The sequence below is a fragment of the Tympanuchus pallidicinctus genome, unplaced genomic scaffold (genome assembly GCF_026119805.1).
Source record: "Tympanuchus pallidicinctus isolate F22 unplaced genomic scaffold, pur_lepc_1.0 scaffold5, whole genome shotgun sequence".
NCBI lineage: Eukaryota > Metazoa > Chordata > Aves > Galliformes > Phasianidae > Tympanuchus > Tympanuchus pallidicinctus.
This window is the reverse complement of record NW_026294769.1, coordinates 56,742,934-56,765,630: the sequence shown is the minus strand read 5'-3', so window position 1 is coordinate 56,765,630 and position 22,697 is coordinate 56,742,934. Positions and strand designations below refer to the sequence as shown.

The following is a 22,697-nucleotide window of genomic DNA, read 5'->3' as shown; positions in this document are numbered from 1 at the left end:
GCGGCTCGGCGCCGAGATCGCCGCCGGCGGGGATGAGCGCGGCGCCGGGTGCCCGGGGCCATGCGTGCGCCGTTGGGCCGCCGGCGTCGCCCGCGCGCTCCGTGCTGCGGCACGTGCAGCTGGAGAACCTGGCGGCCGGGCTCAGCGGCGGCGTCGTGTCCACGCTGGTGCTGCATCCGCTGGACCTGGTCAAGATCCGCTTCGCAGGTGAGGCCGGGCCGGCGGCTGTGAGATGCTGCTTTCCTACGGGCGGAGCGTTCGGACCGATCAGAGCTGCCCGGGCTTCTCGCTGTCACGGCCGCGGGCGCAGCAGGACGGTCTGTTGGTAGCGGGCGGCTCGTCCACGGTCCGCCCTCAGGCGCAGCGGTTACGTTGTAGTCCTGTGGGTAACGGGGTTGTGTTGCCGGGCAGAGAACTCTGCCTTGCTGGCTGTTCCTTATGGAAACAGCTCCTCGCCTGCATGGTGACGCTACTCGCATTATTCCCCTCTGTAGAGATTTTGCCGTATCTTTGGGTTGGTATCTTACATTCACTTGTGGTTGTTAAAAATGAAATACTGTACTGTGGAACATACAAACGCTGATGCAGTACATTCTGGAGTGAATTCCAGAAGCGGGCCCATCTCCCTGTCTAGCTCCGAAGCACAGGCCTGTAGCACAAAGCACTGTGTTGGAGCAGCTCCCACGGAGGCAGCAGTGCTGACCACAGTGCCAGCTGTGGCTAAGCTGACAGACAGCAGCAGCTCACCCTCTGGAGTAACTGAGGGCACAGAAAGGATGAAGCCAGATCTTCTTAGAGCTGAATGGTGAGGGAACAGGGACGAGCTTGAGCATGGAAAATTCTAGTTTGTTGTTAAAAGTGATTTTTCACTATGGAAGCGATCCGATATTGGAAGAGGTTGCCCAGAGAGGCTATAGTCTTTTCAGCCTTAGAAACATTCAAGAACCAACTGGCATGCCCCAGCGAAAGCAGGTCTGTTTTGAAGAAAGTTGCATTAGATAACCTCTGGAGGCTCCTTCTAACCTAAATTAGTCTGTGCTTATTGTAATGCTATAATGGGGTGGAAAGTACTGAGATGATTGCAAGGTAATAAAGTTTTTGTCTGTAGCAAATGAGAATGATCTCAGATGCAACAGTCACAGAAATGAAGGAAAAGAACCACTTACCTTTGGAAGGCCTCAAAGATCTCCAACGAGATGCTCTGATTTCCTCTGCCAACCCTTAAATGTGGTCTGGGAAGGGGTGGAGCCAGGATCCACCCCTTCTGGACATTCAGATGCATTGCATGCACCTGAGCTGCCCTGGATTGGCCCTTGCTGCCCACCAGGTGCTCACTGTTTTCAGGGCATGACTTAGCATTTCCACTTAATGTTTATATGACAGTTTGGGTTTTTTTCCTGATGTCTGCTTGTTAGGTTTTGGTTGGACTTATGAAAACTGTAAGATCTTAAGTCTGTGCCTTAATTAGAGTAGCTCCTGCATTGGTTGCTGATTGTTGGTAAAATAATTGATCAACAGACAGATTTGCAACTATGTATTTGATTTCCTGCTTGTTTAATGTGCTTATAAGCCTGATTTAATGGCAGCATGATTTAAAAAAAACAAATTGCAAAGGTCTTTCAGAAAGGTCCAGCGCTACTCAGTCGGGGGGGGAAGAGCTTTTACATAGGTGACTCTAAAAGTAATACCTCCTGTTTATTTCCATGGAAACTACAACTGATGCAAAGAGCACAATAATAGTATTTGATGGAGGAAATTCTCAGCTACAGAACACATTTTTCCAACATAATCACCACCATTATATGTGCATTTTCACCAATGATGAACTTGTATGACACCCCTGTAAAAATCTGCGCCAGCGCAGGTGATCCACTGTCACTGCTGTAACACACCACCCACCTCCCTACTGTGCTCACATCCACTGCTTGGTTTCCGTAAATGTTCAGAAAGCATTGATGAATGTCAGCAGGTGCCATTTTTTTTCACCTGGAGGAATTCAGTGGCACATCTTTGCTACATTCACACTTTCATGTCAGACTGCCCCTCTGCTGCCATCTGTCACATGGCAACAACATATAGCAGAGTATGGTTGGGAAGGTTCAACCTCTGCTGCTGTACCACCACCATCTGCTTCTGATGTCATGAGCCAACCTAATCAAGCAGGAGGAATTACTTTTGGAGCCCTCAGTTTGTGTTTTAGTTTTCAGCGATTGTCAACATACACAGACCTTGTCACAGTACGCTCACAAAAAAAGCATTGTGTGTGTGCTGAAGTCTGTCAAAATATACAGGAGAAATGAATGCAGTGCTGAACAGAAAACATCTGAAATTAATGATTAATGTCTTGCTGGGATATAGACATGATGCTGACTGTAAAACTTCAATCTCAAGTAAAATTTCAATCTAACTTTCTGCCTATATGAGGAGTACAAGTGCCTGCAATTTACAGTCATCAGTAATCATCAGATTGCCTTGCTGTTGTGACAGCAGGAACTGTCCTTACTGCTGCAAGTTGTGTGAAATCTGTGTTCTCAACAAAACCTGTCAAGCAAAAGTTTGCATTGTCTTTGTCCTGTTGGCAGTGACATTTTATGAATATTTGGCCAATATTTGGTTATTAGGTAGAATTGTGTTTATTTGATGTTTTCCTGTGAATCAATACAATGAGAAAAGAAGAGCATAAGAATTTATGATGGAAGTAACCTTTGAGTGTTGGCAGAAACTAACTTTGGAATCAATAACACATGACCTATTGGAAATACCTGGGACTTTATAGAAGATTCACAAGAAGGAGATTTAACTTCAAGAATTCTTATTTAGGAGTTTCCCAAACTTGTAATAGGAACTTTTTCTCAAAGAGTCCATGCAAATCACTTGAGATATGATACGAAATTCTTGGGGTGCTAAGAAGAGGACAGAAAGCTACAGGTCAAAGCAGCTGCTCTCCAAAAACGCCCATCAGTGCAGTTAGTCTTCTCAGACTGATGAGAACTTTCCTCCTGCAGGGCTTAGAAGTTCTTTTTTCTTCCTTCTTTCACGTTCTCTTAGACTAGAATTACTGAAGCTGTAAACCCCACATTGTTGCGTGCTGTTAAAATACAGCAGATGAATGAAGTATTTACATTGGCTTGCAGCACTGTTTGGAGGCCGTGTGCTGTGGGCTGGTTGGGTTGATTCAACACGGTTGAACCACTTGCTTCCTGCAATGTTTTTTCAGTGTAATTTCTTTCTTTCATAGTGAGTGACGGATTGGAGCTGAGGCCAAAATACAATGGGATTCTCCACTGTATGACCACTGTCTGGAAGCGTGAAGGACTACGAGGCTTGTACCAAGGGGTAACTCCCAACATGGTGGGAGCAGGGGCTTCCTGGGGACTTTATTTTTTCTTGTAAGTAAAACTGCGTCAGATCCTATGCAATGTCATGTTCAGATACAAACAGCACCCTTCTAAACAGGTATAAAAATGGGCTAGATGGCTTAGAAACTTGCAGTCCTCTTTGTATGTCCAGGCCTTTGACTCATCATTATGATTTGCTGTTTCATAACGTGAGCAGTTGGAGTCAGAGACCTGTTACTTTATCAAGTACAGTGCATTCCCCTCGATGCTGTGAAAACACCAAGAACTTGAGAGATGTGACATCATTTGAACTTTAAAAGTTCAAACTGTGCTTAAAAGCTCATGGAAAAAAAGGAATCTGAACTGGTATGTTAAGAATCAAAGAGCATGATAAAGTTCTTTACTAAAGCTGTATAGTCAACCGTTTGTTGTTTTCTTTAAATAATTTTGACAGTTTTTTCCATTGTTTTTGTTGATGTGCTTTGCTTATAAAATAAGCAAATTTCTCAAATATAAAATAAGCAAAGTTCTCAAATATTCAGTATTTTCTACTCCAGTAGTTAACTGATCTGATTGACTGCTGGTCACTATTAACTGAAACATTTTTGAGAATGATTGTTTGGCATCCTGCAAAGCTCACGTGTCAGTTGTGTAGACTGAACTGTTGCTGGACTTCAGTCCTCAAGCTTCACTGTAAGCTCCTATCCACAGTTCAGCTCCTTCAATGCTGAGTGGCACTTTTCAAACCACAAATATTCAAATCAGACCAAGAGATGAAAGCTCAGTGCAGTTAGACAGTAAATAACTACCAGTGTTGGTTTTAATAAAAAGAAGACTGTCTAGCCTAGTTTTTTTAGAAGTTAATTCTTGAGACCAAGTAGCTGTTTCAAGATCTAGTCCCACTGATTCCTTCAGTAGTACTTGATCAATTTAAATATGTATTGCTATGGTTCAAATAGTTAATGAATTCTTCAATTCATCAAGCAAACAATGATAGTTAGCTTAGAAATCCTTTCCAAGGTTTTCTATCACCTAATGTTTTTCCTGATGGTAAATTTTGCTTTGGTGGGTTTTTTATTTTTTTGTTAGTTTGGTTTGGCTTTGTTTTTTAGTTGTTTTTTACCTTTACTAAAATATATCTTATAACTGTGAACAGTTACAATGCCATCAAAGCTTATAAGAAGGAAGGGAAGCTGGAGAGTCTCACTGCAACCGAACACCTGGTGTCAGCTGCAGAAGCAGGTGAGTTAAATGCAGAAAAAATGAATGTTTTCTTCTGGCCTGTCCATATGCTGCTCTTTCTCTTTGTGTGTCAGTGCTGGTTTTACTCCAGGTGGCAAGTGTAAGTGTTTGAGTCCAAATGCTTATTGTCTATAAATGAATTAATGATGTCTAGAATGAATGGATAGTTAACTGTGGTCCTTTCAGTTTTGCTCAGAAGTAGCAGTTGTTAAGATACCTTCTGGTCTTGTTTTTATTATACATAAAGCTTGAGGGTTTTTTCCGTATTTAGTATAACGCTGAGTCTCTAAACATAACTATTTAAAGTAGCTGTTATTAGATTGTTATTAGATTGTTAAACATTAAATGCTTAGATCTGGAAAAGAGAAGGCTTATTGAAATTAGAAGTGAAATTGCCATAGATCTTTTGAAAATCTTTATGTAAGTTCTAGGTTTTCTTAGAAACTGTAAATCCAAAATAAAAGTACAATTTTACTCATTGTGACTTTGAATACTTTGTTTCTAACATACTTGATGTGCATGCTTCTGTGTAGGCAATTTAGAAGATTTTTTTATTAGGATGCTAAGGCAGTCGTTTACTGTTGAAATATACTGTTCAAATGTATATTGTATTTCAATAGTCTTTGTAGCTACAAGAAGTTGCTTGTATAAACCTATCAATACAATTAAGTAAATTTCTCATGACTGAGCTGTCCATTGAATTTTGAATAATTGTATTTATGAAGACAATAAGAAAGCCTAATGAAAATAGTGAGGTTTCCTATCTATTACAGATGGCACTACTGTGGAACAGTGAAGCAAAAAAGAGCATATGCTGAGAATGTAAAAAAAAGCTATGTGCTCTATAGAAGTACTCTCTGCATGAGTAGTTCACACTTGGTTTTGAGCTTTGAAGGCAGAGGGAGAAAACAACAGCGTGCCTAAACTTTGCCTCTTAGGAGTAATATGAGTACTCTTGAAGGATAAGTAGTTTTGTCATTGTAGAAGCCCGTGTTACACTGAACTGAACAAACTGGGGACAAGCTTTGGCATGGGCAAAACAGTCTGACTTCCATCTGTTCTCAGGAGCCATGACTCTCTGTATCACGAACCCAATATGGGTAACGAAGACGCGACTTGTCTTACAGTACGACGCCGGTGTTGATCCATCAAAGCGACAGTACGCAGGAATGTCTGATGCTCTTATAAAGATATACAGGACAGAGGGCATACGTGGCTTGTATAAGGTAATAACATTCAAGAAAACCTCAAGGATTGACTGGTACCAGTCAGTAGTGCTGTGACGCTTGCACATACTTGTCTCAAAAAAACCTGCAAGTCATTTTTGTACTGGCTTATTTTTATTCTTAGTCAAAGCAAAGATTACAGGAAAGGCTTAATCTTAGGAGAAGTAATTACAGTGTTGAAAGGTAGGAAATCATTGAAGAATAGAATGTAAGTTTTATGTCTAAGCCATCTTCTGAAAATACTGAAATGAGGGTAAACTACAAGCTCTTTGTAATTGCTTAGAGTCTTTTCATAACTCAGATTTGGATAAAGAGGGCAGCCATAGTCCAATCTGTAGTGCTTCTAGTGCTTTCTTTCACTTCATCTCTTATCTTTGTCTTTCTGACATTTTGTACAATATAACATGACTAAAGTACTTGCTAATGTTTTGTCTACAATGGACACTTTCACAGCTGCTCATTTGCCCCCTAGTTATTTAGGTCTGTAATCTGTCATCTCAAGATGCGTAAAATTTGCAGACTTCTGAATATGTTCTGCATATGTGTTGGGTTTTTGTTCCCTTTCATTTAGGGAAACAGATGGGAACTGGATTTGGATTTTTTTCCTCCTTCTTCCTTCAGGCCATTACATCAAGATGCATTCATCAGTCCCTGGAAGGTGTGAAGAAACCTATTTCAGTTCAGGCTGGCTCTTCTCTTGCAAGTAGTGCTATAGAACCAGAACACTATCTCTCAGGAATTGTCCTGATGACTGGGCATCAACTTCTATTTGCAGTGAAAAATATAGGCTGAAGTTTTCAATCACCATGAGTTGCAGGAGATGTAATGCAGATGAATGTCTTCTTTTTCCTCATGACCTTATTTTCAGGAAGAGTTCATTGTGACAGATAAGGAAAATGGCACTGCAAATTGGAAATAAGATCTTCAAATAGTTGCTTTCTGATGCATTTGAGATTAGTTTTCCAAAGAAGGAGGTGTTGTCCTCCAAGCAATTCCATGTCTTGCTCTCTGTTGTACTGCTGCTGGTCTGGGCAATTGTTGTTTGTCCTTTGTGGCAAAGCCTAGTAATGTAAAGCTGTACCAGTCTTTCTTGTGGCGATCTGTGCTGTCTGTTAGGTATTGTTTGTTTATTAAACTGTAGTTTAAGTGAAGTTGTGCTTCTTGAACTTTTGTGGATTTGTAGAGAGATAAAAGCCTTTCACTGGTCATCCCAGTAATCTAGTCAGAGATCTTCCACACCCTCCATCCGTAGGCTTTGTCCTCTGGCCTCCATCCCTGAGAGCTGGGATCAGAGCTGCTCTGCTGCATCCAAGCTGGGAAAAAGAAAAAAAATCCACCTTGGGGTGATGCAATTTGAAGATGCCTAATAGATCTGTTGGAGATCTGAGCTCTGAAAAGTACTTTGCCTCACAAAGTTGAATGTCATGCAGCCATCAGCACATGTTGCTCTTCAAGTCTAAGGCACAAGAGATCAAACATTTTAAAACAGTCCTAAGACCTTAGGAGTTTGCACCTTGGGGAAAAACATAAAATATCCTTGAGCTCTGGACAAATTGCTTGCTGTCTGGTATAGGCTGACGACTGTAATGTCAGATGGTAATATTGTCCTTGGCCTCCATGCTTCTTTATTGGTGTTTTCAGTTTCATTCTTTTTCATTGGTGATGTAGAGGCAGCAGTTAGAGCAAAGCTTATAGAAAACAGTAACAAAAATGGGAAATGCAGAAAGTTTAAGGAGATTTAAAACGTAGCATCATCAAGACTGAAAATAATAATGCAGTGTGCTAAGAACAACCAAAGAAATCCTAGCAGTGCTATATGCTCATTGCCAAGTGAAAATAGGATATATTGGACACTTCTGTTGGACAGTTTAACCTCTGGTAGGCAATATTATATACTCTGAGGATAAAGTATTTTTTCCAGTCCATTAATGTCTAAAACACTTCTCTATTTTGCCATTTTTTTTCGCTTGCTATTTTCCTCCTTGCAAATGTGAAGTTTGTAAGCTGAGTGACTTATATTTCTTTGGTTTTTTGCATATAGCAAAGTCCATTGGGATCTGATCATCTTGCATTTAAATGTAGTTCAGAGAGAAGAACTTTCCATAAAAGATGCTATCATTCTTTGCCTTGAAAGAATCAAGATGGCATAAGGACATAATGGCATTCTTCCAGAATCTTTCTGCACAAGTTGTCAGAGCAGGGCAGTCTAGTACTGCTAGTCTTTGCTATGGTGACCCAACTGAAGATGGTGCTACACCGACTGCAAGGGGAATCTGCTACGTTTCCTCTAAACATACAGCAGAGGCTGCTCTGGCATGAGCTCTCACAAACACTTCAGGCAGTATCCTGAGTATTTCTTCACTTTGTCCCCTGCTTTTATCAAGAAGCACAGGCTTTGCTCTGTACATTTGCCTAGGTTATTTTTCTTTTTGGCGATGACATCTGAAATGCAAACCAACTGGATGCTTTTCTCTTGTTCTGGATCTTCCACACTTCTAGTTGTTTAAAGACATATTTTTTTAATCCATATGATTTATTGTTCAGAGTTAAATGCTTTACCGTTTCCATGTCTGATAACATATTTGTGTCCATTCATCTAATCCTCCCAGATGGAATTCAAGCAGGACTTCTTTGAGCAAAGATTGATTCTCTGAAGCTCTCATGAAAAAACTCTTTTAAATATATGTTTTGACTATTAAAAATAATAAATATATTAAGACATATGATTTTTTTAAATTATCTTCACTTTACAGTCATACTGTAGATAAAAAATAAATGGCAAACTTTCAAAGAAAAAGAAGGTATTTGTGTGAAATTCCAAAAATAAGAAAATTGAGTAGGATTATCATTCCAAAACTTTCTTAGACATATTTAATTAATGAGAACAAATCAGTTTTGCCTTGAAACATTTTTCCCTAAATTAACTCAAATTCCTCCTTCTTTATGATCAATAGAACCATCTGTCAGTTCTTACTTTGCTGAGGGTGATCAGCAGACAGTTGTCTCACTTGTCCTTCCTCCTATTTTAATATTGGCCTGCCATTAAAGGTTCTTCAGTGTTTGAAAGTTTTCCCCATCACTTGGAAGACTTGGAACGTGCTGGTATTCATTTAGCAAATGTCATCAGTAGATACTCTAGGACTCTTGGGAGCAAGTTATTCAGATTTGCTGGCTTAAATTTAAGAGTTGAGCATTCTGAAGTGTTGTTCAACATTCTTCTCTTGTTAGTGGGGAAAATTTTACCTAATTCCCCTATGATATACATCATTCTCATGCTTTCCAAGTAGAAAGCAATTATTTTCTCTGTCTTACAACATTTTTACTGTAATAATGAGCATACAGTTAGGAAGATTTTCCCTGCTATCACTACAGCATTTCATACTGTTCATGGCTCTGCTGACCCAGATGATTTTTTCTTTGGTAATTTCAATAAGTTTGTTCTTTGTCTGTTCCTCATGTTACTTTTTTTTTTTTTTAATTATTATTTATTACCAGTGAATTTTCTTTCTGATCCAGGTTTTCTGAAAACCAGAATTGTCCTTTCTCATCATGTTGTGGCCTTCAACTTCACAAAATTCTATGATCATGCTCACAGTTGACAAAATACAGATTTTTGGTTCAATTCCACATGTTCACATTTGGGGAACTGCTTTGTTTCTTTTTTTTCAATTTTTGTACATAGTGATATGAGACTTTTGTTAGCCCTCAATTCATTTCATTGGGTTGTGGTTCCTGACAGTTTATGACCATTGTTTTCTACTGTGAGAAGAAATTAATTCTCATCTACTAAATAGAAGCCCTAAAAATCAATACCTGAATGACTATAATATCTTGAAGAAATCTATAGCTTTCAGAGAGATAATCTCTGAAGTGATAGAGGCTCTGTATGATTTTTATGCCTGCTGGTTTTGGTGTGTTTTGTTACAATTTTTCTTTAAGTTAGGGGTTTATGATTAATTTATCTTTTTGTCCTGGTACACAGTGGACATTCCAATGGACCAGGATTGCTTCCCTTTTCTTCCTCCAAGTTCAGTAATATGTTCATTTGTCTGCATTCAGTGTTCCTTGCTTGCAGTTTAATCTAATATAAAGATTTGTGTCTGGACATATATTTTATATTGCTCTATCTTTCCTAAGTGGGTCGTGGAAAATAAGATAAAACTGCTCAATGCTAGCATTTTTTGAGAAGTTTTGGTTCTTTGAGTCCTTTTACCCACGTTTTGATCATTCATCCCACTATAAATTTTCCCTTTGCAACGGTTTTCAGCAAGCTTTTGGCTTGTATGAATCATTTCCAGTCAAGATGATTAATTCCCTATTTATTTGCATTTTTCCAACGTAAGGCCCAACTTTCCCAAAAGAGAATGCTTCTCAGAAGCAACTGTCAGCTCATTTTCAGCTGAGCTCCTCCTGCTCCTGAAGAAACTCAGGCCTTCTACTTGGAGTGACACTTCAACAGTACCTGCTTTCCACCTTCACTTCAACTTCTTTGAAGGCAAAGGTTTCTGTAGATTTCTGTGCTATCCTCTTACTGTCCATTAGTGCTCCTCAGAGGCAGCTAACATTTCCCCCTGGCTTAGGGAGAAGAAGGCTGAGGGAGGCCCAATTTTTTTACGATTTGTGCTTGTGCTCTGTTGGGTGCAGTTCCCAGGCCACTTGTTTTGTCTTGTTTGCTCATTAAGTAACTTACCTGTGTGTCACCTGGAGAAAAGTAGCATTTATTACACTTCTGATGCTTGCCTCCAAGAATATCAACCGAGCACACCAACAGTTGTGCAATCTGTTTTTAATGGAATGGTCAACATTTGTATGTGCATAAAATGAACTCTGTCATGTTACACACTTCTTTTGGATTGCTATTCAATCTTGTCTTAACCTTTTTTTTCTTCTTTAGGGATTCGTTCCTGGTCTGTTTGGAACTTCACATGGAGCACTTCAGTTCATGGCATATGAGGATTTGAAACAGAGATACAACAAGTACAGAAACAGAGTGTCAGATACAAAATTGGTAAAATTATTAATAATAAAATATGTTGTGGCATGGGAACAGGTAGAGATTTATTCCAGTCAGTTAGATCATAGAACAGTCAAGTTTATAAAGTATCGATATATTAATTGAAATGTGGAATATATGAAAATGATGATTTGTCACTTTGGGAACAAGCAACAGGTTAGTTCTGTATTTGTCTAGAGAAATCACCTTATTTTGGCAAGTGTCTGGAGAATTTTAGGGAGAAGAATGGTTTCTGAACACCAATCGTAGGTAGTCTTTAAACAGTTGCCCATAGGACTAGATAGGAGCAAACTCAGTGAAGACACTGCTGCTTTTGGAACACCTGACACACTTTTCTAGAAGTGTTTTGCTTGGTAGGAGTGAGAAGGCAAAATGTATATTTTACAATTGGTTACCTGAGCATTCTAGACAGTAAATATTGTCAATTTCTTAAATAAGTTTATTGTAAAGGGGAAAAAAGTATTGTTTAGTTAATATATTTAAAAATCAAAGATGATTTTGGAAAATTGTCTATTTTAAGCCCTGGTTAAGGAAAGCTTGTTCATTTTTGTTGGTTTTAGAACACTGCAGAATACATAACGATGGCAGCTGTATCCAAAATATTTGCTGTAACAGCAACGTATCCCTATCAAGTTGTACGGGCTCGTCTTCAAGATCAGCACAATAGATACTCTGGTGTGTTAGATGTGATCCGCAGGACATGGAGGTAGGCATACAGAACTGTAAGTTTGCACCTGGAAAAGTGAGCCTTCAGAATCACCATGCTTACTGCCTTCCATGCTGAATGGCTATCTCTATGAAGCCATTATGTGGAATATGCTACTAACAGCTATTAACTAAAAATGAAGAGGTATGTGATGGTCAGTGCTGGCTTGCAGACTTCTGTTTTTTGATCTGCCTCTTCATCATCTTCCCCAACAAATTTTGCTTACAGAGTGGCAAGGTTAAAAAACCAACACTGAGTTGGCTGCTTTGTGCTTTGTAAAGTAGTTAAGTCTCGTTAACTCATTATGAAATCAACAAACGCAGCCTAGGTCACCAAGGAGAGCAGTATCTTGCATACCCAAGCATTTTCCAGGATCTCCTTTGACTGCTCATCATTCTGGATGTATCAGAGCCCTATGAAACTGGAAAAAAGTGAGCTGAAGTCTTTGAAACACTCTAACATCCCTAACAGTGAATACTGTGGTTCAAACTGGGAGAAGCTGAATTCTCATGTACTGGCCAGTGGATTCAAAATGCTGGAGGAGGTGCTTTATTTCTCTAAAAATGAGTGCTGACTTCAGCAGCTGACTTAACTTAGTTGTGTTCTCCCTCAGCTCCCTTGCTGTTAAATGACTCAAAACCATAAAGCCCTTCAGCCCTGTTGGCTTCAGGGAGCTTAAATCTGCAAATTTTTTTTGGAACTGCAGAAATTTGAAGTTATTTTAACCACTTCTTGTGGTATGAAGAAAGATAGTGTAGCATCTTATCAAAAGAATTCATTTTAAAAAAGACAAAACAACAATAGAATCACCACCCAAACCCTAAGCTGAACAACTCATCTACAGAATATTACTTTATGTTCAGAAAAGTGAGATTTGATATAATGATCCTTTAAGCACTTCATAAGAAACTGTTCTGAAATTGTTATTCTTACCCTGAAGTACATCTCCCTCAGTGAGAGAGCGAGAGAAAAACACCAGGCTTTGTTTTATGTCTGATTTTTATTTAAAATATATTAAAGTAAATGCTTTTTTCTGTCTATAAAGGAAAGAAGGAATCCATGGATTTTACAAAGGAATTGTCCCCAATGTGATCAGAGTGACTCCTGCGTGCTGCATTACCTTCGTAGTTTATGAAAATGTGTCAGGTTTTCTACTTGGTTTTAGAAAAGAAAATAACTAAAGGTAAAAGTTTCTATTCATAAAAAAATATATCAATATATCTTTATTTTTTTATATTTATGATCTGGAAGATAATTAATTCAGCTTATTTTGACACTGTGAATTGATCTGGTATTTTGAGGAAAGAATTGTGAGATAGTGAAACCCTGCCTACATCCCCTCTGCTGAGGGTGCCTGTGTTGCTGCATTCCTCTCCCTCTGAATCAGCAGCGTCTGCTCAAAACAGATGTCTGCAACTGTGAAGTAGCACTGTGCCTGGCTGAAGGCAGATGTGCAGCATTTCACCTCATCCTGGCCTGCCTGGAATAATGGACTAATCTGCTTGACAGGTCTCAAGATAACAATTGGTCAGATTGCACTACAGAAAACTTCATATAAAAGCAATTCCTGCGTCTGAAGCATCTGAACTCTCTTAAGTCTTTATCTGAGTCTCATGAAGAAAATTTGTATGTAACTGCTTTACAACAGTGTCTACAGAATCCATTTCTGTTACTTGTGAGATTTTAGGTTATGGAGTGCTCCATGTTCCATCGGTCATCCGACACAAAAAATGCAGCCTCAGTGGGGTGCAATTTGGAAACTCAGATTGCTTTGTAAAATGGTCAGCCGTCCATTCCTGGTTTGCAGTAATTGCAAATTGAAATCCACTTCTTGTCTCATACCAAGACAGAGTTGCAGTGTGGTTTTTGGCTTGTTTTTAACACCAGACCAAAGTCTGTTGTGCACATTGTTGGCAACTTAGTTCATTTGATTTCTCATCGCCCCACCCTCCTCAGCCACAGCTCCAGGACTGGTACATCTGACTAAATGCTCCTTATTTGAAAGGAGGCTTACTTAAAAAAAAATAATAATAATCCAAATAATTCACTAGCGATGCAGTTTTAAAGCAACTTTAACAAAGACTGGTCTTTGGAAAAAAAAAAAAAATCTATAGGTTTTCTAAAAACTTCGTGCATAGGGCTTTCTTAAAAAACCATCTTCTGATTTAGTCTCAGAAGTGACTAAGACTATTGCTATACAACAGTAAGCTGAATTGCAGTATGTTTCAGCATGGTTGAATAATAATGTTTATTTTTATTCCAGTAATTGCTGACAGAGGTGTTTTTTGGAGACTTGGTTTATCTGTTGTAGTTCATTATTGAGGAAATAATTTACTGAGCATAACATTTGCCTTCTACTGTGAGCATGAAGGAGTATCAGATATTATCAACTGAGAAGAAGGTAGGAAACATTTTCAATAGTTGAGGGGGAATAATGAGTTTTATATGAAGCAGAGAACATTTTCATCTAGCTAAAAAAATCTCAATAACCACTTAGAAAAGTTGTTTTACAGAAAACTAACAGAGCAGAAAGGAGACTTTTTTTTTTTAATTAAAAAGAGTTGGTTTAACTCTAGTTAAATTTGAAAGTCTCCCAAACCTGCTTGGTATTTTGAATCTCAGTTCAGCAACCTGGTTGCTTGTTTCTGTTGATATTATTGCCATTCTTTGGGTGTTTGTTTTGTTTGTTTGTTTTTTAGTAACACATCTCCTCTTCCCCAGTCCCATCCTCTCTGCTGTTACAGTTGATCATACATTGTTATCTCATCTGAGAAAGCTGACTGGCTTTTTTTTAATTATTATTATTATTATTAAAGCTTCCGTTGACATTTAGATGAAAATCAAAATTTACCAGAAGTTTACTGTGCAAATTAACAAAGTCTTAATAGCTACTACTTTCTTTTGCCTTTGGAAAGCCTTTATATGGGTTTCTGTGTTTTCTAGTATGCAGGGTCCAAAATATATAGTGAATAAACCATAAAAAAGTAATAAAAGAAGCCATGCACTTACTTCCCTGGAGTAGTGTGTTCCAGACCTGAACAGGACTTGAGATGCAGGGTAAGCATAAAGACAGGTCACTAGGACATACACAGTTGGCTACTGACTGCTGACTAACGTGCAGTAAATTCACACCATGGCTTAGCTCATACTATCTTCCCAACCAATGAAACAGTAACAGTTCTCCAGAGACAAAGAGCTGCTGAGCAAGGTGCTGGCCTGCAGCAGCATCACACATATCACACGTAAGCTCACAGTGAGGAAAACCTGAATGCTCTCTTACCTGCAGGTGTGTTCCTCTTTTAAAGGTGCAGATGAACTAGCAATTTAAGACATGGCTGGGGAAAGTTTTATAACCTGTTTAGAAGAAAAGCTAGGATTTAGTATCAAATAGCTAAAATAAATCCATCTCTCAGATTTAATGCTTTTCCATTTAATTTCTGGACAAGGTATATTTCTGCATGTTATACATGCTTTTTGTTTTTCTTATTGCATTTATGTGAAATTTATTTTGTAATGTAAACACGATTATATTTTCCCTTTAGAATCTGCACTTTTTGATGGTTTATCACTTACTGTGTTGGGAAGAGAATCCTTAAAGCACTGCTGCTAATGCTGCACTAACTCCAAGGCACACCATGGTCAGTGCTGCCACTCCTCATTTCTTCTCCACTTTGGAGGCTGCAGTCAAATATCTGCAACATCATTCTTTCAGCTGAGCAGTCCACTTTAAGTAAGGCAGGCTGAAATGCCTTGGCTTTCCTCTGTAGCTTCCAAACCACTTCACATATCCAGCTTTCACACCAAAGTGATTGTGTATATCTGACAGGCTAAACTCAGGAGAACTATTTGTTGGGGAAACGAAACCTGAGTTTTGGAACTGTAAAAATACTCTTTTTTTCATAGATGATTAATAGATGTTTGCACTGAAATCTGGTCTCTCAAGTGCAGGAGGGAAGTAAAGCTTGGATAGTCTGGTTTTACTTAGTTGTTCAGAACATATTTAACACTTACCGATCGTCAGCAAGGTGCCAGTTAAGTCACAGGAGGTTGCTGGGAGACATAAGACTTTAACAGCAGAGTATCCATTTCCACATTCTTTCACAGGAGCAGATGTTATGTGTATACATTTCAAAAACTAACGCCAAGACCTGTACTTATGTACAACTCTGAAGTCTTGAAAAACAAGTGTGTACCACAGTGCCGTGTCAAATACCTTAAAGTTTGCTGACCAATAAAATACCTTGGATGTTATTTTTATGGAAAAGTCTTCTTTATTTGATACAAAAAAATTACACTTAACTCTTAAAAACTGTGGTGGTATATCTTCATATATCAAAAAGGGATATGAAACATTAATGAAGTTGGTTCTTATATTCTAAAATGATTATTATTAAAAGCCTCTGCAATATGCAAAAAAAGAAGGTTAGACAAACACTACAGGTGCAGAGTTTGGTGCCTTTTAGACAAAAACCTGCATCCAACTCTAAATAATTTTTGTAGAAAATTGTACAAAATAAAAATAGGGATTATAAAAAGGGAGGGAGACTTATTTCGGCAGTTCTTCAATGATGATACGGGAGACTGAATTCCATCCAGTAGAAGCATCTCCCCTGGGGTAGTCAGAGCAAGTCCCGACCCAAATGGCCACGTCCACCAAGCCGGCGTTGATCCCTTCACACAGACCTTCCACTGGTGAGACACAGATACCACGTCACCACGGCAGACACAAACACTTCTGGACACAAGTACTTCACAAAAGTTCATTGCAAGCCTTTGCTGTGTAATTACCTCTAAATAACATTTTTTGGAGAAAGAAAATTCTAAAAAATTAGATTTTATGCAGTCATTATACACTATAGGGAGTAAAACGGCTTTTTGCAGCTGGGCACTTGCTTCACAATACCTTGGCTATTTCTGAGAGCAAAATGCAGCTTAAACCACTGATGTGATGATGGAAAGTATTCGTAACCATAAGCCTGCTAAAGTAATGCAACACTTGGTTTTATAAATACTTCTCAGAGTGTATCAACCAGCAGAAAGTATCAGCATTTCTAAAGTAAGCACCATGAAAAATAAGACAGTTTAAAAGTACTGATTAATAAATAATTCTAATACTGTTACTCTTTATAGTCAGTTGTGACAAGCAGAGTAAGAGAAGCTGGTGTTAACAGGCCACTCTTCTGCCTCTTCTTGGCGTCCTTTGGCTTCCTACAGCAGACATGCACTGTGCATTCAGTACCTGGGTCTGCTACCAGCCTCTCACCCATTCTGTTCATGCAGCCTTGGCACACATACCTGAGGAGGTTCGGTGTATGTTGATAGTAGAATTCAGCTCTGGACTGCCTTGATCTAAATATATTATGGCTTCGATGGGAAGTGGCCCAGCACATTCTGCTCCATTGAAAGTGAAGTACCAGCGCTGACAACAGGCGCTTCGGCACTTCAGCCGCAGCGATCCACTGAAGAGGACTCTGAGAGCACTGTTGGAGCGCATCTTTGTGAACGTACATTCCTAGGAGGGCCAAAAACATTTTGGTAGCAAACTCTGACCTTGAACCTACTGCCTGGAATCGCTTTCAGAATGTTTTAGTTCCTTCTGTCTGGGGGAAAAAAAATAAGTCTGAAAAATACTCTGTGATGCAAAGATGCAAATCAGAAACTGCACCTCATAGCTGATAATGGAGAAAGGGGATCATGAGAATTCTTAATTTTATTTGGGTAATACCTGTAGGTAAGTTGCTAACAGTGTCACCTTCTGGGGGCTTAGGTAAGGGAATATGAGCTGTCTGAAAGCTGCACTCAAGTTCTTGTATGAGTGGACAATATAGTTTCTGTCTGTGATGCCACAACAACTGGATTTCATAATGCTCACACGATTTGTCTTGGTTAAAAAAAATAAAAAAGGACTAATGGAACTACTTAAACCCAGATTAAAACTTTAAAGTAAAGAAATAGTTTCAGGTTTTAAGAGGGTGCTGGTCTGTCTTCAGAATGCTGAATCTCTCTTATGACTGCAGAGGTGAAAACCTTCCCTGCCCCAGGCAGACAGAGGTGCTTGACAGGGCTCCTTTCAGCCCTGCAGTCACAGGCCTAGCCCTACTCAGACACCACAGCCCCTTCATTCTTTTGGAATGCTACTACAGAAACTGACAAGTGGGCACATCGCTGCTGAACACAGCTGAGATGGACCTGAAGCAAAGAACCTGAGGAGTCCACCCTCACATTTCAACAGAAGGCTGCAACAGGAAACATCCCAGGAGCTGCATGGCATTAATGTTACCCTGCCACAATTCCAAACCTTAAAGCTTCCGCGGTGTTGCTGGAGCCAGCTTACCGCTATTTTCCCCAGGTCTATGCCGTAGTTCAGTGCACTCCACGAGCACTGCTTGAAGTTGGGCGTCCAGGACTCCTCAATGCTCTCCCGCAGGCACTCGCCCTTTTCTCCCTTGGGCCCGTCCCGCCCCGGGATTCCCGGTGTCCCCGGGATCCCGTTGGTTCCAGGGTTCCCGTCCCGTCCAGGGACGCCGCTGGGGCCCTGCAGGCAGACGCCGTTGTACTGAAAAAGAGGGCAGAGCTTGCTGAGCAGCCAACAAAAAACAAACAACAAAAGTACAAAAGAAACCCCGCTGTGACAGAATCACAGAATGTCCCAAAAGTAGGCAGGGACCCAGAAGGATCATTGAGTCCAGCTCCCAGCTCCACACAGGCCCACCCCAAATCCAAACCAGGTGTCTGAAACGCTCCCTGAGCTCCGGCCTGGGGCCGTGCCCACTGCCCCGTGCAGCCCGTTCCGTGCCCGCCGCCCTCCGCTGCAGCCCCTGTCCCTGAGCGCCACCCGCCCCTCCCCTGACGCAGCTCCATGCCGTTCCCTCAGCCCTGTCGCTGTCACACAGCAGAGCTCAGCGCTGCCCCTCCGCTCCCTGTGAGGAGCTGCAGCCGCCATCGGGCCTCCCCTCAGCTCCTCTGCTCCGGGCTGCACAAACACAGCGGCCTCAGCGCTCCTCGTACATCTCGCCCTCCAGACCCATCCCCATCTCTGTAGCCCTCCTTTGGACACTCTGATAGTTTTATCAGTGCAGGCGGTGCCCAAACCTGCACACAGTGCTCAAGGTGAGGCCACAGAGAGCACAGTAAGCTAATGGCTTACTTCCAGATGACTGAGAAAACAGTTCCAGGAGAAGAAATAGACCGGCAAGAAATGGTGCTATGCTGCCCCTGATTCCCATCCATCCCTTTCCCCCCCATTCCAAAAGCAGTGCTTGTGTCACTGCCAGCCCCACACTGACAGCTGTCCCCATGGCCTGGGAACCTCTTTATTTAGGGGCTTTTGATTTTGTCTTGCACTTAGGTGCAAGACCAGCATGGCCAGAGGGCTTGGCAGCAGCACAACACCATTTGACAAAGCAAATTCTCAGCTACTTTTCAACACAGCACCGCCACTCGCTGTGCATTTTCACCTGCAGTGAACAAGAGCCTGCATGCTGTGCTTGTAAACACCTGCACCAGCAGAGGTGACCCACTGCCACACATCAGCCACCACCTCGCCGTGCTCACATCCACCCCTTGAACCCCAGAAACATTCAGCAGGTACTGATGGATGCCAGTGAGTGCTGTTTTTCCACATGGAGGAAATGGAGGAACTCAGTGGCACACCTTTGCTACATACACACTCCCATGTCAGACCAGTCACACAGCAGTGACACGTAACGGGATACTGACAGGAAGGTTCAGCCTCTACTGCCGTAGCACAACATCCACCTCCGACGCCGTTGGAGGCATTACTTGCGGATCAAAACGCCGCCAAGGCTTCCCTCATCCCACAGCACGGCCTGGCCGCGTGGCCGCAGCCTCCCTCCGCGCATTTGCCCGCAGCCCCGCTTCACGCGGCACGGAGAGCCGCCAAAGCGCCGCAGCGCCGGGCCGAATCGCGCCGTGCGGCCGCCAGGGGTCAGGGCCGGGCCGGGCCGCGGCAGCAGCTGTCAGCGCGGTGCCTCACTCCCCTGCAGGAGCCGCGCCGCTCCGCCTGCGGGACCCGACCGCCGCTCAGCGCTCTGCGGCGGCCCGGCTCCGCACGCCGTTCCGCTCCCGCGGTGAAAACGAAGCGCTGTGCGGCGGGTTAGCACAACGGTGCTCCGCGCGCTGCCCAGCGCCGCCCGGGGGGTCCGAGCGGAACGCGGTTCCTGCCGGCGGTGAGCGGTAGCCCCGCGGCTCCCGGCGGCGGCCCCACGTCAGCGTCCCGCATTCCGAGGGCCGGAAAATCCCCCTCCTCCATTCTGCCCCTGGGGTGGGGCGGGCCCGGCGCTCAGGTGTCCGGTTGCAGAGGAGCCGCGGTGGGGTTGGAAGCCGAGACGGCGGACGCGGAGCGATGCGGCGATGCTTCTGCGAGGGGGCGGCCCTCCGCTCCTTTCTCCTCTCGCAGCTGGCCGTGGGTTCAGCGCTCCAGCCCTCGAGTAACTGAGCGGCTGAGGGACCCCCGAGCCTCCCCAACCCCCCACTCCCCCGCCGCGGCTCCGCCCGGACGGCCGCCGGCCGAGCAGAGCGGCTCCGCGCCCGCCGCCCCGCTCCGCTCACCGCTTCCAGCACCTCCCGCGGCCGCGCCGCTCGCTGTTTGCCCCGCGGGCTGTCGGCGAGGCCCGAGCCCAGCAGCAGCGCCAGGAGCAGCAGCGGGGCGCGGCGCATGGCGGGGCCCGGCCGTGCCTCTCCGCCGCCGGCGATGAATGAGGCTTTCACGGCCCCGAGCCCCGCTCCCTCCCCCGGGGCCGGCACGTTCCACCCGCAGCCGGGCGGGGGCGGCGCCGGCCCCGGCAGCCATTGGCACGGGCTGGGGGCTCCCGCCCCCCGGTGCTGTGCGCGGGTACCCGGCCCTCACGGCCCGCACTGTGTCACCGGCGGCGTGCCTGTAAAGCGGCCGTGCGGCGTGGTAAATACCTCGCTAAGGAGGCTGTTACGCCCATCTGTGCGTGTTTCCACACCTGGGTTTGATAACCGTGAGAGTTTGAGCCCGGCTAGAAGCTTTCAAATCTCACTTCCCGACTTTTCCTATAAAGGAACGTTCTACAAAGAGCAGCGGGACGTCTGCTCTGAGTTCCTTGTGCTGAGTCAACTTGTGATGTGTTACTGCCTGGAAACAAAGATGGTCACAGAGATTAAGAGGGGCCTGGAGCATCTCCCATATGAAAGACTGAGAGCTCCGGGGCTGTTCAGTTTGGAGGAGGGAAGGCTGAGAGGGGATCGCATCAATGCTTATGAATATCTAAAGGAGAGTCAAATGGACAGAACAAGGGACAACGGCAGAAACCACAATGCGGGAAGTTCCTTACAAACACAAGGAAGAACTTCTTTACTATGAGGGTGACAGAGCACCAGAGCAGGCTGCACGCAGAGGCTGTGGACTCTCCTGCTCTGCAGATACTCAAAGCCCACCTAGACGCTTTCCTGTGCAACTGCTGCAGGGAGCTGCTGCAGCAGGGGGTTTGGCTGGGTGGTATCCAGAGGTCCCCTCCAATCACTACAGCCATATAATGCAGAACTTTAATACAGCTTTACACCAAAGATGATGAGGCCCCATGTGCCCATTATTTACATGTCACCAAACCTCCTGCTCCAGCCCTGCTCACTGCAGCCCTGCAACTGCCCACTTATATGGAGCAGTGCTCCCAGCATCTCCTGAGTCTTGCCTGCACCCCAAAACTAGTCACAAAATCTCAGGAGGAGATGTGGAACATGTTGCTCAGAGAGGAGGTGGATGCCCCATTCCTGGAGTAATGCAAGGTCAGGCTGGACAGGGCTCTGAGCACCCTGATTGAGCTGTCGGTGTTCCTGTTCATTGCTTGGAAGTTGGACCAGATGACCTTTGAGGGTCCTTTCCAACCCAAAGGATACTGTGATTCTCTATGCTCATACATCCCAGTGTTTCCATTCACTTCAGGCATTAAAGGTTTAAATTCAGTGCTGTGCCCTCTGGGCCACAGGGGCTCTGCCTTCCTTGGGCAAACTCCTCCAGTGTGTTGTTCATTAGGACTGCGGCTTGAACTGGACCAGAAAATAATTGGTATTATTGGTCTTCTGAAACAGATTTAGTAGGAAGGGTGAACAGCCTTCTCTGCTGGAAGTCCACTGCCTGTGGTTGGTGCGGAGCCTGGGACTCCAAGTCTGAGACTTAGTCCAGGCCTGGCAGAATGGCCCCACAGCCAACAGCAGAGCCTGGCAGTGTGGCTCAGCTCCCTGTCCCTCTTTATGTGGGCGGGGAGACTGCACCTCTCAGAGGGGGTTTCTCCTCAGATAGGAACTGTATCACTGCTGGCTTTCCAAAGCCAGGCCTAGGTGCCTGAATACTGCAGTGGTTCTGAAGTACAAACTGCAGCAGGCGAGCTTGGGGAAGCACCAGTCCCACACCTCCCATCTGCTGTAACTCCTCATGAGCCCCCATTCCACTGCTGTTGGGGGTCCTGGTACTGCCCTGCAGCCCTTGGCAGTCCCGAGTGTGTCACAGGCTGATGTGGTGGGCCCAGCACTGCGGCGGCACTCAGCCTCCTCACTGAGCCACCCTCGGTGCCTTCCTTCAGCAGTGCAGCTCATAATTCAGCTCCTGTTCACTCAGGGCCAGCAGAGCACAAGGGGCTCTGTGTGCAGAGGGAGCAGCGGGAGCTCGCCTTCAGGAACAGACACCTCACTGCTTCCACCACCAAATGGAACCAAATGGATGCATGAAATCAAGGGGACCGCTGCCTTTTTAACTGCTTTTAACTTACATATTTTACTTACATCACACTTTTGATATTTTATCCTAATCCCAAACTCCTCTCCCTCTAGCTTGTTGCTTTGCTAGCACAGATGTACCTCTGTGAAAAATCTTCCCACAGCTTGTACGTAAACACCATGGTGGTGTAGCCACAGCAATACCACGACTTAACATTGGAATCTGAAGAACTCGTTGGAGGAAGATTTGTTTATGGGATTATAACACCCAGTAATGTCCTATCTCAGCCTTTCAGAAAAAAAAAAAAAAAAGCATAGAAGTGTAAATTATTTCAGTGTTTTACTTTCTGAGACTCTCAACCTCCAGGTGAAGGTCAGGGCATGCTGATGGTCATGTACAAGCCATGGAGAAGAGCTGATTGTCTGAATGGCAGGCAGCAGGGCTGGAGCTAGGAGCAGAATAACAGTTTGAT

The 22,697-nt window shown here is 43.5% G+C and overlaps 2 protein-coding genes and 1 long non-coding RNA gene across 4 annotated transcripts in view; 2 read left to right on the top strand and 1 right to left on the bottom strand.

Moving 5' to 3' along the window:
- LOC128091540 (uncharacterized) overlaps window positions 1–22,697 on the top strand; it is a 340,253-nt gene that overhangs the window by 221,952 nt on the left and 95,604 nt on the right. The window lies entirely within an intron of this gene.
- SLC25A32 (solute carrier family 25 member 32) lies at window positions 5–15,777 on the top strand. 2 transcript variants are annotated; one of them, XM_052704763.1, is made up of 8 exons: window positions 5–207; window positions 3,239–3,389; window positions 4,495–4,580; window positions 5,646–5,806; window positions 10,701–10,814; window positions 11,381–11,526; window positions 12,572–12,709; window positions 13,036–15,777. In XM_052704763.1, the coding sequence occupies exons 1-7, from the start codon at window positions 33–35 to the stop codon at window positions 12,705–12,707; spliced, it is 969 nt and encodes a 322-aa protein (XP_052560723.1). In that variant the 5' UTR covers window positions 5–32; the 3' UTR covers window positions 12,708–12,709; window positions 13,036–15,777. The 2 variants fall into 2 exon arrangements, with proteins under 2 accessions (XP_052560723.1, XP_052560721.1); XM_052704761.1 differs by having other exon boundaries at window positions 12,572–15,777.
- On the bottom strand, window positions 15,775–20,270 carry CTHRC1 (collagen triple helix repeat containing 1). The gene is made up of 4 exons (XM_052704766.1): window positions 20,098–20,270; window positions 17,861–18,082; window positions 16,822–17,038; window positions 15,775–16,215 (listed from the first exon to the last, which is right to left on the bottom strand). The coding sequence occupies exons 1-4, from the start codon at window positions 20,203–20,205 to the stop codon at window positions 16,073–16,075; spliced, it is 690 nt and encodes a 229-aa protein (XP_052560726.1). The 5' UTR covers window positions 20,206–20,270; the 3' UTR covers window positions 15,775–16,072.

Coding starts and splice junctions, on each gene's coding strand:
- SLC25A32 (XM_052704763.1), top strand. CDS start 33: ATGAGCGCGGCGCCGGGTGCCCGGGGCCATGCGTGCGCCGTTGGGCCG. Junction 208..3,238: donor GGTCAAGATCCGCTTCGCAG/GTGAGGCCGGGC, acceptor TTTCTTTCATAG/TGAGTGACGGATTGGAGCTG. Junction 11,527..12,571: donor GTGATCCGCAGGACATGGAG/GTAGGCATACAG, acceptor CTGTCTATAAAG/GAAAGAAGGAATCCATGGAT.
- CTHRC1 (XM_052704766.1), bottom strand. CDS start 20,205: ATGCGCCGCGCCCCGCTGCTGCTCCTGGCGCTGCTGCTGGGCTCGGGC. Junction 18,083..20,097: donor CGCGGGAGGTGCTGGAAGCG/GTGAGCGGAGCG, acceptor CCTCTTTTTCAG/TACAACGGCGTCTGCCTGCA. Junction 17,039..17,860: donor TAGACCTGGGGAAAATAGCG/GTAAGCTGGCTC, acceptor TGGCCCTCCTAG/GAATGTACGTTCACAAAGAT.